The sequence below is a fragment of the Lynx canadensis genome, chromosome A2 (assembly GCF_007474595.2).
Source record: "Lynx canadensis isolate LIC74 chromosome A2, mLynCan4.pri.v2, whole genome shotgun sequence".
NCBI classification, from domain to species: domain Eukaryota; kingdom Metazoa; phylum Chordata; class Mammalia; order Carnivora; family Felidae; genus Lynx; species Lynx canadensis.
The window spans coordinates 135,435,062-135,453,504 of NC_044304.2; the positions used below are offsets into that span (position 1 = coordinate 135,435,062).

General features: G+C 38.0%; 1 protein-coding gene across 1 annotated transcript in view; it reads left to right on the top strand.

Annotated features, from left to right (window-relative positions):
• CFTR (CF transmembrane conductance regulator) overlaps nucleotides 1–18,443 on the top strand; it is a 158,722-nt gene that overhangs the window by 94,913 nt on the left and 45,366 nt on the right. The window contains exons 18-20 of the mRNA XM_032592502.1: nucleotides 3,600–3,750; nucleotides 4,897–5,124; nucleotides 7,748–7,848. Coding sequence (XP_032448393.1) covers nucleotides 3,600–3,750; nucleotides 4,897–5,124; nucleotides 7,748–7,848 — 480 coding nt within the window. The remainder of the gene's footprint in view (nucleotides 1–3,599; nucleotides 3,751–4,896; nucleotides 5,125–7,747; nucleotides 7,849–18,443) is intronic.

Sequence of the window (18,443 nt, forward strand, 5' to 3'; positions counted from 1 at the left end):
AGAACTGTGTGTAAAACTAAAGGCACTGGTTTAATATATTTGATTTTCTCATTACACATAGAAACCTTAAATTCCTTCCTAGTTTTGAATTTACAAAGGAGGAGAAACAAGTCAAACAAGGCAGAGAAAGACTGTGTCTTCACATCCTACTTATCTCCATGTTTAGGTGAATGACTTATTTTTTCATTAAACAGAAGCCTATATATTTTAAAATACCAAATTCTTCTCTTTTAAGCTTCAAAACCCTTATATATTTGTTTCTTTTTCTCTTATCTTAATATGCGATTACACTGAGTCCTCCTACTTTGATTTCTTCTGTGTCTTTCACATCTTTTTCTTTCCGTTCATTCATTTTATTAATCCCATGTGTCCCTTACTTAAAAATTCATTTATGAATTAAATTCCAAATCTAGTATTCATTTCATAGTTTTAAATAGGTATTTGTTTATTTACTTACTTACTGGCTTACTAATTTACTGCTGATTTCAGAGTTATCCTTCATTCTTACTCATCTGCTCTGGTTTCACAGGCAGTGCTATGTACTCTTCAGTGTCGGGAATGGTTTTGAGCTCCTTATGGTGGGGTGAAAATGTGCTGGGCACTTCCTAGGACCATGAATGGATGATGCCTTACAGTCTTTATAGTCTATTGAATTTTTTCTTTCCTGAGGAAGTTTAGGATCTGTGTAAGGATGGTTGGAAATTAGAAATCTGTGCTCCTATTTTCATCTTGTCTTGAATTCTGTCTATTGATTTTGTTGTCCCTCTCACTAATGCACCTGCTCTGAAATGATTCATTGACTATCTACTGTGAATTAAAAACTAGGACACAATTTAAGGCTTCTTTGTGTAATGAGAATGTCAACTGTATTATACCAGTGCCTTTAGTTTTGAACATGCTAAAGTATTAGCTCCTGACCTTAGTACCTAAGAATGGCCTCTTTATGGAGGAAATAGAATTATTTTTCTCGATGCTTAGACTTCTTTTTCACTTATTTCTCAGTTTGGTCTATATTCTGGATGATTATAATTGCTGGAAATTTATCTTGTGAATGTTTCATAATTTACAGTTGTACCCACCTTCTCCATTATTCTCTAACCCAGCGTGATATCTTGGTTGGTTTGACTTCCCAATTCTACATATTCTTTTTTTTTTTTTTTTTTATGAAATTTATTGACAAATTGGTTTCCATACAACACCCAGTGCTCATCCCAAAAGGTGCCCTCCTCAATACCCATCACCCACCCTCCCCTCCCTCCCACCCCCCATCAACCCTCAGTTTGTTCTCAGTTTTTAACAGTCTCTTATGCTTTGGCTCTCTCCCACTCTAACCTCTTTTTTTTTTTTCCTTCCCCTCCCCCATGGGTTCCTGTTAAGTTTCTCAGGATCCACATAAGAGTGAAACCATATGGTATCTGTCTTTCTCTGTATGGCTTATTTCACTTAGCATTACACTCTCCAGTTCCATCCACGTTGCTACAAAGGGCCATATTTCATTTTTTCTCATTGCCACATAGTATTCCATTGTGTATATAAACCACAATTTCTTTATCCATTCATCAGTTGATGGACATTTAGGCTCTTTCCATAATTTGGCTATTGTTGAGAGTGCTGCTATGAACATTGGGGTACAAGTGCCCCTATGCATCAGTACTCCTGTATCCCTTGGATAAATTCCTAGCAGTGCTATTGCTGGGTCATAGGGTAGGTCTATTTTTAATTTTCTGAGGGACCTTATGAAGATAAAAAGCTTCTGCACAGCAAAGGAAACAACCAACAAAACTAAAAGGCAACCAATTCTACATATTCTATTGTAACAGTTGCATTTCATTCCTAAGAATCTCTACCATATCAGCAATCATGAAAACAAAATGATCACTTTCTACAACTAATATTACAATCCAACACCACCGAGTTGGAATTATATGGTAAAAACAGCACAGGTCAAATGAACACAGTGCTGTTTACAGCTGCCAACAACAAATTAGAAGACCCCGATCCTCATGGAGTAGCTGAATGTTTCCATGCCACCAATGCAACAACACTTCCCTTTTAGACATACTGATATTTAATACGATGGTCCATTTTAATTAAACCATATTCCCTAGTTAATCACACTTGGAACACTTGATCCCCCTCTCCCAATATCCTATTTCTGGAAAATACATGTCTTTTGTAAAAACTGTAATTTGCCATTGATGGAGTCTTGTCAGGTAGTAACTAGGGCATGTGGGGCTTTCTCATTGTACTGGCGGCACTGGTAATAGGGCAAGAATGGATAAGAAAGACTCTCCTTAGATTCCTGAGTCATCATATGTAATTGGTCTAGTGCCTGGCACAGTAAAGATTTATCTGAGTATTTGTTGATGAGTGAGAGGCCAGTATGGCAGAATTGCTGATAGAGACATAGAGGCATTTTCCCTAGAAAGGCATAATTGAGATATCATCTGAAGTTTTATTTGAAAATAGCAACCTGTTCAAAGATTTATGCAGCTCTTATCTACACTCCTGTCCCCACTGCCATCTACCAAAATGTTGTGCATTTCACGATATCAGCTAGAAAAATGCATGTATCACCCATGGAAGTTGGTAGAGAACTGGCTCACTGATTATCACGGATTTTACAATAAGTTTATTTTTTTAACCCTGGTTGTAACATTACTTTATTTATACTTTATTCAAATGGGTCATTGTGGAGCAAATGTTAGCATACTTTTTTTCCTTCATAAAATGTTTAGATTTAGTATCATGTGGAAATATAGAATGTAAGCCTATAACTTGCTTCCAAAAACTGCCCATACGGTTAGCTTGTTTCTGACACTGCTAACAGGGCTCCAGTTTCTTTTGGTTAGTGTGAAGAAATACCTCTGATCTTGGGCTTGACTGAAATACAAAGTTTATTTCAACTACATATGAGATGGGAAAAAATGTCTGCTTTAAAATCAAATCAGCCATATCCCAAAAACCTTTACTTGAGCCTTTATAGGTCATCTCCAATTATTTTAAGGAGTGAGAATAGGAAAGTTGGGAAGGGGAGTAAAATCTATTAAATATAATTTTTAAAAATCTTAAGCATGAGCCAACTATGTTTAGAAAAAATTAAATAGCTTGTCTAAATGACCAAACTTTCACTTAAACCAAATCTTTGTGACCCACAAGGTTCCAAGATGAATGCCCAAGTTTCAGAAATTGTCTAAACAAAATAAATCCTAAAATTTTACATTTATACCAAAATTATTTCAGAATAAAAAAATTATTTTAAAAGAAGTCCACACCAGAAAAAAAAATTCATATTCATCTAAAATTTTTTTAACATAGAGCATTTTAAGGCATATAGGAAATGAGAATATCCTGAGACCCAAGAGCACCGTGTTTTCAAAACTTCGAAGTGTTGTAACCTGACCAATATTTTGTATTTTGATAGAACTTATGAAAAATCTTACTTTGAGGTGGCTGCCTTCCTCCTAGGAAGATACTTGCCCTTGTTAAGAATGGAACAGAGTGTGACGATCTTCTTTCCCAACGTATCTGTGACATACCTTGTGCGCTTTGCAACATGAGAACATTTACTCACCAACGTGCTCTCTCTGATCCTACAGTTGTTACTGATTGTGGTTGGAGCCGTGGCCGTAGTCTCGGTTTTACAACCCTACATCTTCCTAGCAACAGTGCCGGTGATAGCAGCTTTTGTTATATTGAGGGCCTACTTCCTCCACACCTCGCAGCAACTCAAACAACTGGAATCTGAAGGTATGATGCTGTGCGTACAATGCTCACCATTGTGGAAAATGACCACAAAGCTATTTGTGATTCTCTATCATTCACCTACTTTGCCAACTTTTTTGTCCTGCTTTTAAACTCTTGCATTGTGTAACAGTGAGTTTTAAAAACGTATGGATATGTAAAAGGACACAGTAAATTACATAGCACACATAGGTTGTTTTTGTCCATTAATAACCGAGTGACTTCATTTTCTTTTTAAAGCAGGTGCATAGAGCCTTAGAAGGGTTGTAGTATAGGATATTCATTCGTAATTTTCTTATATAAATTAAATTTTAAAATGATAGTGCTACTATTATTACTGAAGGTTTGTCTGGCTTCCCAGAGCATACTGGACAAAATATTTCTGTCTGGCCTGTTTTCAGACACCCTTCCTTTCCTCCTGGGGTCTACCTTTTTGTCTGCCACCGAGCACTGCTTGAGCTATTTGCGAAGCACATTTTTCAGTAACAGCTTCAGTGCTTGTACATTTTCAGGGTTAAATACCCAGTGTGTTTCTATTGAAGGTTAATATCTAAATGAAGTCACATGAACTTGAATAAATTGTTTTGAAAGAAAAACATTTTTTCTCAGCAGTGATCAATTTAGGATTAGCTAGAAAAAAAATGTCCAGTGGCAGTCAAGAAATATGAATAAAAAATGGCATTGATTTTATAATGAGTTCCCATCTATGGTAGCCAAGTAGAAAAGGAGGGTAATTCATTTTAAAAAAATACCAGGGGTGCCTGGGTAGCTCAGTAGGTTAAGTGTCCAACTTGATTTCAACTCAGGTTCCTGAGGTTGAGCTCTGTGTCCTGTGTCAGGCTCTGCGCTGAGCACTGAGAATGCTTAAGACAGTCTCTCTCTCTCATTCTCTCTCTCTTTCTCTACCTCCCCCTCTGCCCCTCCCCAACTTGTGTGCAGACACTTGTGCACATGCTCTCTCTCCCTCTCTCTTTCAAAAAGTAACAAATTGCATCTATTCAAAGAATGGTACCAATGTGAAAAACCTCTAACCCATGATATTTGACCAATGATTACTCTCTTTGAAGCTAATCTTTTTCAGGTGCATGGTAGTAAGAATTTGCATTATGTAGCGACATGATTTGCCATGTTTTCTATGGGAATATTTCACAGGCAGGAGTCCAATTTTCACTCATCTTGTTACAAGCTTAAAAGGACTATGGACACTTCGGGCCTTTGGACGTCAGCCTTACTTTGAAACTTTGTTTCACAAAGCGCTGAACTTACATACCGCCAACTGGTTCTTGTACCTGTCAACACTGCGCTGGTTCCAAATGAGAATGGAAATAATTTTTGTCATATTCTTCATTGCTGTCACCTTCATTTCCATTTTAACAACAGGTAATAGGAACTTGTTAACTTCTTAGCTGACCATTTAATTTAAAGCTTTGTCAACCCCAAAATGCTACATTCTTATTGGTTAAACATTTTAGATATCTTTAAATAGATTTGGGGGACAGTTTATTAATCCAAAAATTCATTGATTGTTGAACAAATGACTTCTTTGATTTAGAGCTGTGTATAGTATTATCTCAGCTTTACAGTTTGGGAACAACAGACACTGAGAGTGTCAGATAACAAATCTATGACTGAAAGAAAAATATTGTCTTTTGACTCTCATATTGGTAAAGCATCCTGGCTTCAACAGTAATAGATCTCATTTATTCAAGAGCTCTCTGAATACAGGAAAAGAAACATTCCCATTTATACACACATATAAAACCCCCCTTCCTGGTAAACTTTTTTTTAACCACCAGTTGGTACAATTCATTATCCTTATGTGAATTTTACAAGATGAAAAACTACCATAGACATGAAATAACTTAGACAGAAGTACCATATTTTTAAAAATATAAGTGTCCTGAATTTTAACATCTTTGGGTGAAAACCAGAAAACCTTTCACTGTAAGTAAAATGAAACTCTATGTAGACAAATGAGTTCTTCTAATTTAAGAAGTTGAATTACTGAGCTAGAAGTCTTGAAATAGTTTACACCTGTGACAGTAGACACAGATTCACAGCAACTGCCAGCTCTGAGGGCTTGCTCGGTTGCAAGGATAGAATCCTTCTCAGACAAAATGAGTAGCATGCTGGTGTCACAGGAGTGCCTCTCGGAGCCCGGGGCAGGAGGCAGGCTGGGTCTCCAGAGGAAGCGGAATAGGCGTGGAGAGTGAGCCTCAGCTCTTGTTCTCATCTCTTGAGGCCAGATGCTGCTTGCGCCCCATCCTTTCTGTGGCTACTTCATCCATTTCTCTCTCTCTGAAGACTGGTTTTCCCATCTTTCTGACTCTCTGTGGCCTCTTCATTAGGCCCCTTGAGTTAACAGCAGAGTGCCTCTGTCTAGGTATAAAGTACTGGAGAGAACAGAAAGCAGGCTCATCGTGACTCTGTGAGGGTAGTGGGTTCCCCACATTCATTGTTCTGTCAGCTAGAGCAGCGGGAAGTGGTTCTATGAAATGAATATATGGGCAGGCAAATGAACTCAATCCTTAGTATAGTAAAGTTTCTCTTCTTACGTTCAGAATTGTAAAATTTTTCCTTCAGGTTATTTGAAACAGGATCAGAGAGGGCTGAATGAACAAAGATCTGTTAACAATGAATTCAAACTGATATGTCATATGCTATGAAATAGTGGTTAAGGATCTGATTAAGTCCTGATATACTAGGGGTTAGTAGTCAAAGCATTTACAGATCAGTTTAGTTCAGGACCTATCAGCGAAATCTGATTCCCAGCTAGAGTGAGTGTTAGCCACATGGCTAATACCAGCCCAGCCTCTACTGGTCTTCAGCTTTGGTAACTTGTACATATTAGTTAGTTTCTCTAAGGTCCTCATTGTCCTCATATGTAAATATACAGAATAATAGTACCTATCCTATAGTTTCCCATGTGCATTAAATGTGATAATTTGTGCAAAACAGTATAGTGCCTGTTCCCTAGTAAATAGCCCTAAATCTTATTTTTGTTATTATTAAAATTTTATCTTATTCTCATCTTAACCTTTAGAATGAGTAATATTTGGGGCCCCAATAAATCTTACCTATTTAGAATAAATGACTTAGTATTAGAAGCACATACCTACTATCTATGGTTTGTCTTCTGTCAGAGGATATATGGAAGAAAAAATTTCAATTAATAATAATAGGACAAATTATTTTTCCCCATTTTAGAACCCAGTGACAATTTTATCCCACATTATAGATGCCAGGACTGACTCTCAACTGAAATTTGATAACCTAAAGTTTTAATAATTTAAAAACTTTCCCATTAGAAAAATTTTATGGCCATATATTAGTGGTCCCCTCCAGCCCTGAAAACTATTTATTCTAATTCAACACTTAAGTATTGTTCTTCCTGGGTGAAATAGTCATTTTTTTAAAAAAACATAAAAGTCAGTTTTCTCTCTTTCCTAATGGCAGACCCATGAGTTTTGACTTCCTCATCAAACTCTCTAAGTCCACTTTCTCCCCCAAAACATCTGATTAGCAGAGAAAGCCCTCCTCGCGAAGGCAGAAGACATATCCAAACATCTTGTGGATGCTGCTTAGACACACCCGTCTCCTGCTTTTGACTTCTCTGTGGAGGAGCTCATCCAGACATAGGAGGTCTTTTTTGCATTGTCCATCCTGGTCTTTGGAGGTTTTATTACTTACAGAGAAGTAGTAAAAAGAGAAAACCATGCTGTTTATCCAACACTAGAAGCCCCTTCAATATCTGAAGTATTGTTTTAAAAGGGAAACTCCTTACTAATATTCAATCACTCTTTAATTTAAAACATTGGTTGAATGCTTAACTATAGGCAGGGCATTATTACTAGTGGTAGATGCTGTGGTGACCTGAGATGAAGGATGGTTAAAATTAGCACAAAATTGAAATAGAACTTTTAACATGACGTATGCTCTAAAGTGGCTCACAGAGGAGAGAAAGAACATAAAGTTTGTTTGTATCTTTTCTTCCCACCTATAGGTGATGGAGAAGGAACAGTTGGTATTATTCTAACTCTAGCCATGAATATCATGGGTACATTGCAGTGGGCTGTAAACTCCAGCATAGATGTGGACAGCTTGGTAAGTAACTATTACTTTTTAACTTTGATGAAAAAATTTGGACAAACCAGAAAGTGTAGGTAATAACATAAGGGAAAACTATATATACCCACCCCCAAGCTTAAGGAATAAAACATTACAGATAAATTGAAGGCTACTGTGTAGGTCTTCTTTCCTCCGCATACACAACCACAGTCAAGATCTAGTGTTAAAGTGAACATTACTGTACAGTCTCCTTGTCCAGGATTTTTCTAGGACAGATACTCAGGAGTGACATTACTGGGTCACAGAATTTACCCACATTCAGCTTTACCATATGGTACCCACCTGTTCTCAAGTATCTTATATCTGTTTATACTCCCATCAAGAGAGTGTAAGAATTCTCGTAGGTCCGGAGTTTCAGCAACACATGAGCTTGTCAGACCTTTTAATTTTGGCAATCAGATGGATGTGAAGTGATTACTAAGAAGATAAGGCTGCGTAATACATATTTATTGATAATTTGGACTTCCTCTTGTGTTCTTTGCTTGTTTCTATCAATTGCCTGTTTTTCCAATAGTGGGAGTTTTTTTCTTAATTGACTTATAGAAGTTTATGAATTCTGGGTTGTTAGTTCTGTGTACTTTAAACATGGTCCTCTAGTCAGTGGCTTAGCTTATAGTGCCTTTTGATGAAAAGAAACTTTTAAGTTCAATGAAGTTAATGTCATTAATCTTTCCCTTTATGTTTTGGTATCTTGTTTAAGAAACCCTTCCCTATATTGGGTTTTCCAATTTATTAGCATTACATTTGTGATGGTAATTTTTTTTTAATTTCTAGTCTTTAGTGATAGCTTCTTTCTCATTCCTAGGGTGTTTCTTTTTGCTTTGTCTCTTTTTGCTTGATCAATATTCCCACACATTTATATACTTTGTTAGTGTTTTTAAAGACTGTGTTTTGGTTTTGTTGTTTCATTTGTCTTGGTTCCTTACAATGCAGAGCCCACACTAGTGTGTAACTGAATGAATGCTGTGTCAGGGGCACATAGCCCATGGCAGCAAGAGTGAGAGAAAAAAGGAAGAAAAGTGGACTTCCCACTTTTAATTTAAAAAACAAATACATGATTTTCAAAGGTAGCTTCATCATCAACTTCTATTCTTCTGGCTAGAGCATTGCAAATCAGTCTTCCATTACTGCATTTGCAAAGGGATGAGGGAGCCACATTGAGAATGACTACATAACACTATCATTACACATTTTGCCTAGGTTCCTTTTCCATCCTCTGAGATAGGTCCCATGTTCCCAGTGTGCCCAGGATCATTCAGCTGTGAAAATTATATAACCAATTCCTATCAGAACAAATACCAGCATAAAAAAAATATCTATAGGGAAAAAACAAACCTTTTCATTCTCTCTTCCTGCCCATGAATCTTAATATTTTATTGAACCAAAGCATTTTAATAATTTATCAAAATGTAATCTAACCCTAATATGATTTATGGTAGGGTGTCTCTCTTTTCCTTTAACATTATTTTTTGAGATTTGATCAGCTTTTTTCCTGACTCCATTTATCTCCTCACTTAACTCTTATGCTTTTGGGATTGGGTTTCATAAATGTACTTAGAAATGTTTCTTCTGCGGGGGGTGCCTGAGTGGTTCAGTTGGTTAAGCGTCTGATTCTTGATTTTGGCTCAGGTCATGATCTTGTGGTTCCTGAGTTTGACCCCTGTGTTGGGCTCTGTGCTGACAGTGTGGAGTCTGCTTGGAATTCTCTCTCTCTCTCTCTCTCTCTCTCTCTCTCTCTCTGCCCCTCCCCCACTTTCTCTCTCTCTTTCTCTCTCAAAATAAATAAACTTAAAAAAAAGAAAAATGTTTTTGTAGAAATAGCAGGAAAATAGTAAATGCATATTGTGCTTGCATTTATTTATTTGTTCAAACTTTCCACAACTTTGACTTTACAGTTAATATCCTCATGTACTTCCCCTCTTTGTCTAAAACTATCTCTTTACCTTGTATATGCTCAGTTCCTTTCTCTTTGCTGTATTAATTTTCTTGGTTTAGAAAACAACCTCTGTACACTGATGTTGAAACCTTTGGTACATTTCTATTCTGCTGTCCAATCTCCATTAAAGTTTCTTTAAGGTATTTTTACTTCCCCAGTTTTTTGCATGGGCATCCTGGGCTTTATAACCTGTGTTGTGTCATTGTGTCTTTCATTTTCCGGCATAAAAGAATCTTTGCCAAGAACTATTATGTTATAATACAGTCTATGAAAAGTAGTGTTTACATTTGATCTCATTTTAAAAAGTCATGTTCTTTTGGTTGAATATCAAAGTGATCATGTTAGTTTTCATTTCCCTGCCAAATAGGATACATGGTCTTTCCTGGGCCCTCATGAGCATTTATCTACTTTTTAATTCCCACGATACAGCTTTTACCTATACAACTGCTAAATTTGTATAGTAATCTTTTTATTTTCACCTGGTATATGTTGAGAGTAAGAGGGGAGAAAGCTGTGCCCTCAAATTCACATCTATATGATGTTAACACTGAAGGTCTTTGTGATCTTTGAAGGAAAAACTCAGGGTATTCTCATTTTACATTACTAAGTGTCTTAACCAAACTTAGACCTGAGTTTAAACACAGTAAACAGGATGTTTTGATGCACACTTTAATTTTTTAGGATTTGAAAGAATATTTCAGTTACCCATCTGGCCTACTTTAGACATGGGCGCAGATTCAAACATAAACAGAACAATGAAGACATGAAAGCGGCAAATGACTTTTCTTTTACCGCTCATCAGTTGAGTACACCCAGGTGCCCAGCTTTTATTAGCTTCCAACCAGGAAGGGTAATATTTGGATGATAACCCTTCCTTATCCTTATTTCATGTCACTTTGTATTTGTGACTGGCTACACATCTCAATTATCAGCACTCAAAGCTGACTGACAGCCCTTTTATTACATTTTCCTAATAAACTCTTTACTATATTCCCTAAGATAGTTCTTTCCCACCTTCTTATCTTTTCTCAGGAGCTCCAATAATTCTACCACCTGCACTCTCAGCCAGTGACCTTGCTACGAACTTCATAGAAAAACACAGATGCAACCGGAAAGAATTTCCTTGTTTCTCTCCACCCTACTATACCTCTACTCATATGCTCTACCTTCCCTCTGTCTTTGTTCCTATTTAAAGGCCAATAATATGTAATTCACTCTTCTATGTGGGACCTCTCTCCCTATCATAAAACCACCTCTGTTTGAGCTGTAGCTAAAGCACCTCTTTCCTTTGATCTATTTATAGCACAGTTTCCTGAAAGAGGGCATGTCTCCTGCTTCACTTGATTTCCATCACCCCCATGACTCATGACCAACATCTTGCCAGAACCAGCGTCCTTGTTTTCCTTACCCTCTCAGGAGTACTTATGCCATGAACAAATCCTTCTTCTGGTGATACTTTCTTCTCTCACTACCATGATGCTACTCCTGTCTGTCTCTGCTACCTCTTTGGTTCCTTCTTAATTCTCTTTGATGGCCCCTCCTCTTACAGATCTCTGAACACCAGCTATAGTCCAGCCCTCTTCTACCTGTATTCTTTATAGCTGTTACCATCGGACTCCATGCTTCAGAAACCATCCGTCAATAAATTACTCATTCATATCTCTACTGTAGACCATTTTGGGGTATAAGTTCTTACCTAGAATTTCTTCAAAATACCACATGGGGTATCAAGAGACCATTAAAAGGGAATAAAGCTTCTGTTCTACCTACTAATTTGTCTGGCTTTATATAGTAGTTTGGAAAAAAAATCATTGTCAGCTTATGAACGATATAGTTTAATACTCTGTGAATCACCTCAGAAATTTAAAAAATAATAAAATTATCATAGAGTCAAGTTTAATAATTCCCAGTGGAAATCCCCATTTTAAGGAATTTCTAGTTATTTTGGTTGATAAAACAGTGTTTTAAAAGCTGTTATTTCAGGGGTGCCTGGGTGGCTCAGTCGGTTAAGCATCCAGCTTCGGCTCAAGTCATGATCTCATGGTCCATGAGTTTGAGTCCCGCGTCGGGCTCTGTGCTCACAGCTCAGAGCCTGGAGCCTGTTTCAGATTCTGTATCTCCCTCTCTCTCTCTGACCCTCCCCCATTCATGCTCTGTCTCTCTCTGTCTCAAAAATAAGCAAACATTAAAAAAAATTTTTAAAACTGTTATTTCAGATTCACTCTTCATTTTAACATGAATTGTGTATATGTCTGTTTGTTTTATTTGTATATTTTACATCATTCTGTACATGGGGTGAAAAAAGAAGCGTTACTTCTTTTTACCTCCATACTTGAAGTGCTGTAAGAATTACAGTTGTTATTGCTAAAGCTATAATTAAAAAAAATTTTTTTGTATTCTTAGTTAACAAATCTGTGTACCGATTTATTTTCTTTGGATTCACAAGATGCTTGGCATTTTTAGTACCATAAAGCTTCTCTTTGTCCCATTGTTAGATACTTAAGCATTATATATCTTAAATAAGCAGTGCATACCTATATTTCTGCCTCCATGAATGAATGACGATTAAATAAATAAGAGTTCGAATGGGTACAAAGGTGGCGTTTCAGACTTAGCAATACCAAGCCATCCAGTGACTGATAAATTACCCACACTCAAAGTCTCTTCTTTGAATGAGGCAATTGACAATTCATGTATTTTCAGGACTGTCTACCACTTAGTGATATCACAGCTACAAGATCTGAACATATGAAGATTATCCTGCTTCCTTCATTCTCTAAGGACAGCAGCAGATAACACATGCCTGTTGTACTGTGTGTTCCTGATAATAACACAAGAGGAAGAAGGCCAGCAGGATGAGCAGGGAAGACTGCATATCTGCAGGGCGCACACTTTAGATTCAAGTTAATGAGATTCCAGAAAGTTCTTGCAAGATTGATGCAATCTGAGAAGAGTTTTCTGTCAATAGAAACTCCCTCTGTTTTTCCTTTATCCTTTTATTGCCTGTGTTTATTTTGGGTTCCAGTAAGGATCAGGTGACTGATGATGGTACAATGATCAACAAGAAATCTGATGGGAAGAAAAAAGGGCTTTTCTTTGTTGCTCCTGGTGCCTAATTCTCTTGTATTGAAAGCAGTTTTTCCTATAAGAATTTGAGGGGAGGATTCATTTCTCCTATTTTTTTCCCTCTTTAAAAAAATTTTTTTAATGTTTATTTTTGAGAGACAGGGAGAGAGAGAGGCAGAGAGAGACAGAGAGAGACAGAGAGACAGAGGGAGAGAGAAAGCGCAAGCAAGGGAGGAGCAGAGAGAGAGGGAGACACAGAATCTGAAGCAGGCTCCAGGCTCCAAGCTGTCAGCACAGAATCTGACGCAGGGCTCGAACCCATGATCATTACCTGAGCCAAGTCGGACCCTTAACTGACTGAGCTAACCAGGCAACCCTCCCCTCTTTTAATGGTCTGTTGATCATATCTTTCTTTGTTTTTCTGTTCTCATGAGGCTTTGTGGCATGTTTTCCATTTGTGACATCTGTCCCAAAACTTCTTTTCATCCAAACATTTTCTTTCTGTCCTGAAGAGTTGCATTCTACTCTGTTTTCCACTCGTCGTGTTGCCTTAGGCAAGTCCTAACTCCCTTGAGGGCTTCACTTTTCAACTTTGTAAAAGCAAACAGTTTGGTTAGAAATTTTCTAAGGTCCGTGTTAGCTCTGACATTCTCTTCTGCATCCTTTTGGTATGAAAGATTTCAAGTCTTGATTGGCATGATAGGCATTATTCTAGATGCTGAGAGGAATTAGACCTCTCTGCCACTATCCCTGACTGCTAAATGCCAGTGATTCACCACTCCTGGTCAGAGTGCAAGAACTCTTAACCACTCTGTTACTAGAGCCAACAAAGAGAAAGAAAGTGCCACTGAGGTGTTCTAAAATATTGAATTAGTAGGAGAGGCTTATGAGAGCCATAAAGGATTGCTAGAGTGTTGGAAAGTTGAGAAAATTTGTTGAGGAAAGTTGAGAAAATTTGTTGAGCTTTATGTCTATCACTTTAACTTCCTGTGTTTCAATTTTTTCATTTGTACCAAGAATGAATGGATTAGATCAGAGGTTCTCAACCTCACAGCACATGAGGAAACTTCATAAAAATATAGGTTACGTAGGGTCCTTTAGGATCAATTAAATCAATTCTTTGGGTCAGAGGCAGGGTGACTGAGCATGAGGTCCATATTTTTAAAAGTGTTCCAGGTGATTCTCATGTGTATCTAGATTTGTGAATCACTGGATTAGATGATCTCTAATCCATTTTAGCTCTGATTTTTTTGTGTGTGTCATAGCAGGGGGTCAGCAGACATTTTCTGCAAAGGGTCAGATGGTTACTATTTTCAGTTTAGTGAGCTATATGGTCATTATGGCAACTGCTCAGCTAATGTAAACAAGTGGGTATGGCTGGATTTGGCCATAGTTCTGCTAACCTCTTGTCTATGGCATAGAATTTACATAGAATTGATGGAACACCAGCGATCATTTCTGCCCTATATATTAGCTAATGATATATATATGATATATATATATATATATCATATATATATCATTATATATCAGATATATATATCATATATATATGATATATAGATAGATATAGATATAGATAATAGATATAGATATAGATATAGGTATAGATATATAACATATAAAGGATGATTCTTAGTAACAGAGTTCTTTGGGGAAGCCAAAATATTTCAAAATTAAGATGCTTAGAGAAAAATCTTATTAAATACACCTTGGAAGAATATTTTGATGTGATATTTTAGATTCCTTGAGATTTCCTTTGAAATACTTTTAATGAATACCACATTGACCCAATTTTATTCATCAAGCACTTGCTGATGGCCTGTCATGAGCTTTTTAAAAATAATAATACCAGATAGAGTGTAAGTAAGTTCAAGTTTGAGTAGTAGATTCAATAAGTGATGTGGGACCTTTCAGATTAAAGGGTAAGTTTTAGAGTTTTCTTTTGCCCGTTAGCACACTTAGTATCATGATTACTAAAGTTCTCAATTATTGAAAATAGAGGACAACATATTTGATACCTCTGTGTTTTTTAGGATATGCCTTTTGTCTTTGGTTGTAATGGGTTTTCTTTCTCTTGTGTCAGGAACACTATCTCTATTGCTTCTTGCAGTCAGAAAAAGTGACATTGATTTGCCATGTGGTTTGCTACAGGTTGGCAATAAACAATTCATGTAACAGGAAGCTATAATAATTTAGAAAGGATTAGAGTATATAGTATAAGTAACTCACTTATGCTGTTAATAATTGATAGCATTACAGTGCTTGACTGACTTTTTAAATTCTCAAGCATATGTAATAGACACAAAAAGATAGTCTAAAGTTTCAGGAATATGTTTTGAATAGAGAATCAGTTTTCATGATAACCATGATCTCCTAAGTCTCTGTGCATGGCCGAAAGCTTATGCTAATGACTGTAATGTGGCTCTGGGTTTCAGGTGTGTATTAGTAAGTTCTGAAGAGCATCTGGTTTGGGCCTGCCAGGAAGGATTGATGATTTAAAACCTTCCTTTTATGTACTTGGCAGTTTAAAAATTTCTCTTATAAAGTGTGTGAAGTTTTGGGGTGCCTGGGTGGCTCAGTCGGTTGAGCGTCCAACTTCGGCTCAGGTCATGATCTCACCATTTGTGAGTTCGAGCCCTGCATCGGGCCCTGTGCTGACAGCTCAGAGCCTGGAGCCTGTTTTGGATTCTTTGTCTCCCTCTCTCTCTCTGCCCCTCCCCGGCTCATGCTCTGTCTCTCTGTCAAAATAAATAAACATTAAAAAAAATTTTTTTTAAAGTGTGTGAAGTTTTTCACATTGTATCAGTTTTGCTGATGATTTGCCTCACATTTATTTCTTGTCATCTTCCTGGGACAACCAGTTATGAAATCTCTTTACAGTATTGCCAGCCAGATGTTGGGCTTATGAAATATATTTTCTATTATCATGGCTCCTCTGGCATTATGCATATAGTCTAGGTGTTAATGCATAATTTTGATGCCCTGTTTTCTAAACAACCAAAAGGGTAAAAGGAAACAGAGCAAATATTTTCCTGAGGGAGAGGAGTCTGGGTTTCTAACTTGCTCTAGAAAAGGTCTTTAAGCCTTTTCTTCCTTCTTTGTCAATAGAAAGGGAAAAGGAAAATCAGGAATCTTTTTTTTTTTTTTTCACTGAACAAATCCGTTAAAAAATAAGGTTGAGATAAGATTGTGGAGCTTTCTTTTTGTTAAGACCATCACACTCCCCAAAGACTTTGTTCTCCTGATCCTTAGATTAGTAACTTCAGAAATTATTATAAAGATAATGAGATTCAGTTTTAAAGATTGACTTAGGAGAATTTTTGCAGCATAATAAATTTAACAAAACCAGAAATTTAAAGCAGCTGATTCTCAAGTAAAAATGCCACCTCATTGTGGCTAAACTCAACTTTTATAGAAGTCTGTACAGATTATGTCAGGTTTTCCTCTTCACGTGAAGAATAGGTTGAGCATCTCACAGCCTGAGTGTCATTTTGCCCTCAGCATTTACTTCATTTACTTCTTTTTTTTTTTTTCAGCGTTTATTTTTATTTTTGGGACAGAGAGAGACAGAGAGAGACAGAGCATGAACGGGGGAGGGGCAGAGAGAGAGGGAGACACAGAATCGGAAACAGGCTCCAGGCTCTGAGCCATCAGCCCAGAGCCCGACGCGGGGCTCGAACTCCCGGACCGCGAGATCGTGACCTGGCTGAAGTCAGACGCTTAACCGACTGCGCCACCCAGGCGCCCCAGCATTTACTTCTTGAATTCTAAGACAAGTGCTCTCACCTCAACTGGTGATGGCTGCTTTGAGACTTTCCTGTCAGCAGGCCACAGAGAGCTGCCCCTCATGCCTCCTAGGGCAGCCCCTTCCTTCACTGCACAGGAAGAGGCAGCTAGTCTACAGTCTACAGTCACGCTGATAATTGCCAAATCTGGATTTCCATCCAGTGGCACGGTGGTTTCACATATCACTTGAAAATGCTAATAGACACTCTAAATTAGAAAAAGGATTAAGTTACATTAAAAAGAACTCAATTCAGGGGCACCTGGGTGGCTCAGTCGGTTAAGCGTCCGACTTCGGCTCAGGTCATGATCTCACAGTTCGTGAGTTCGAGCCCCGTGTTGGGCTCTGTGCTGACAGCTTGGAGCCTGGAGCCTGCTTCAGCTTCTGTGCCTCCCTCTCTCTCTGCCCCTCCCCTGCTCATGCTCTGTCTCTCTCTGTCTCAAAAATAAATAAACATTTTTAAAAAAACTCAATTCAGAACAACTAGATGAGACTAAAAATCGTTTGGCATGTTGCCACTTCAAATCCAAATAGCAACGTGGATTTTCAGACTGAGAAGCTGTGACGTACGGTTGCAGCCCCGATTTCCTACTGAAGGACTCCTAGCGCTGTCATTTGCCCTGCCCAGATACTGCTTTCTGCATATGAGGTAGAACAATGGATTCACTCATCCCTAACAAAGATTTATTAAAGGACGGCATAGTGCTAAACGCTAGATGGGAAGGATACAACATGGAATGCTTTGAATAAGGTTACTGTAATAGGCAATGTGGGCTTAACATTAACCCTGTGGAGTGTAAGCTTCAGGTCTGTCTCTTGCATGGGCACCTTCAGACGCCCTATACTTAATTATACATGCATTTTTTAAGTTTATTTATTTATTTTTAGAGAGAGAGAGAAAACATGTGTCAGCAGGGGAGGGGCAGAGAGGCGGGGAGAGAGAGAGAGAGAGAGAGAGAGAGAGAGAGAGAGAGAATCCCAAACAGGCTCTGTGCTAATAACACAGACATGGGGCTTGAACCCTTGAATCATGAGATCATGACCTGAGCCAAAACCAAGAGTCAGACACTCAACTGACTGAGCCATCCAGGTGCCCCATTAATGCATAATGTTGAGTCTTTAATGTAAGAGTCCCTTCAATTATTTAAGTTCCACCAAACCTGGGTCCATCCTGGGCCAGCTATAAATCTTTAGCTATGAAATCAAGCGTGTAAGAAATATGACTCCACTTTTGCTATAGTTGAATTCATTTTCTACTTGAACACACATGCTGCTGAGTGCAAGAAGCAATGTCAGTGTCTTCAGAAATCTTGTTGGAAGTGAATCTAAATTCTGAATGGAGTTTACAGAATGCCTAGATCCTGAGGGGAGGGAGCATCTGGCCATAGGTTGCCCCTTATCTGTGCTCTGTCTCTGAGGCATTGATGTCGCTCTTTGACCTAGAGGAGTACAGTGCAGGGAGATTGAATCTTTGTTCTTCTGATCCTGATTGTGAATTCTTTGATGAGCTCTCTCTCAACTTTTTCCATGCTTTGGGCATGGAAGACCCTGAGGGATTAAAGGATTGGGATTTGGCTTCCCTTCAACACCCCTCTAGAAATACAGGAAAATCTGAAGCTTTGTTGAGTTATCTGGGTCTAGACATGCCAAGCACCCATGTCTACTGCAGTGCTTCCATGCCATTCCAGGCACTTAGGATGTTTCTCTAAGGTATGCCTAATTCCAGGCCTCCACCTAGAAATTGAGGCATAGACCTCTTGTGTTCCAAAAGTCCTCTAAATC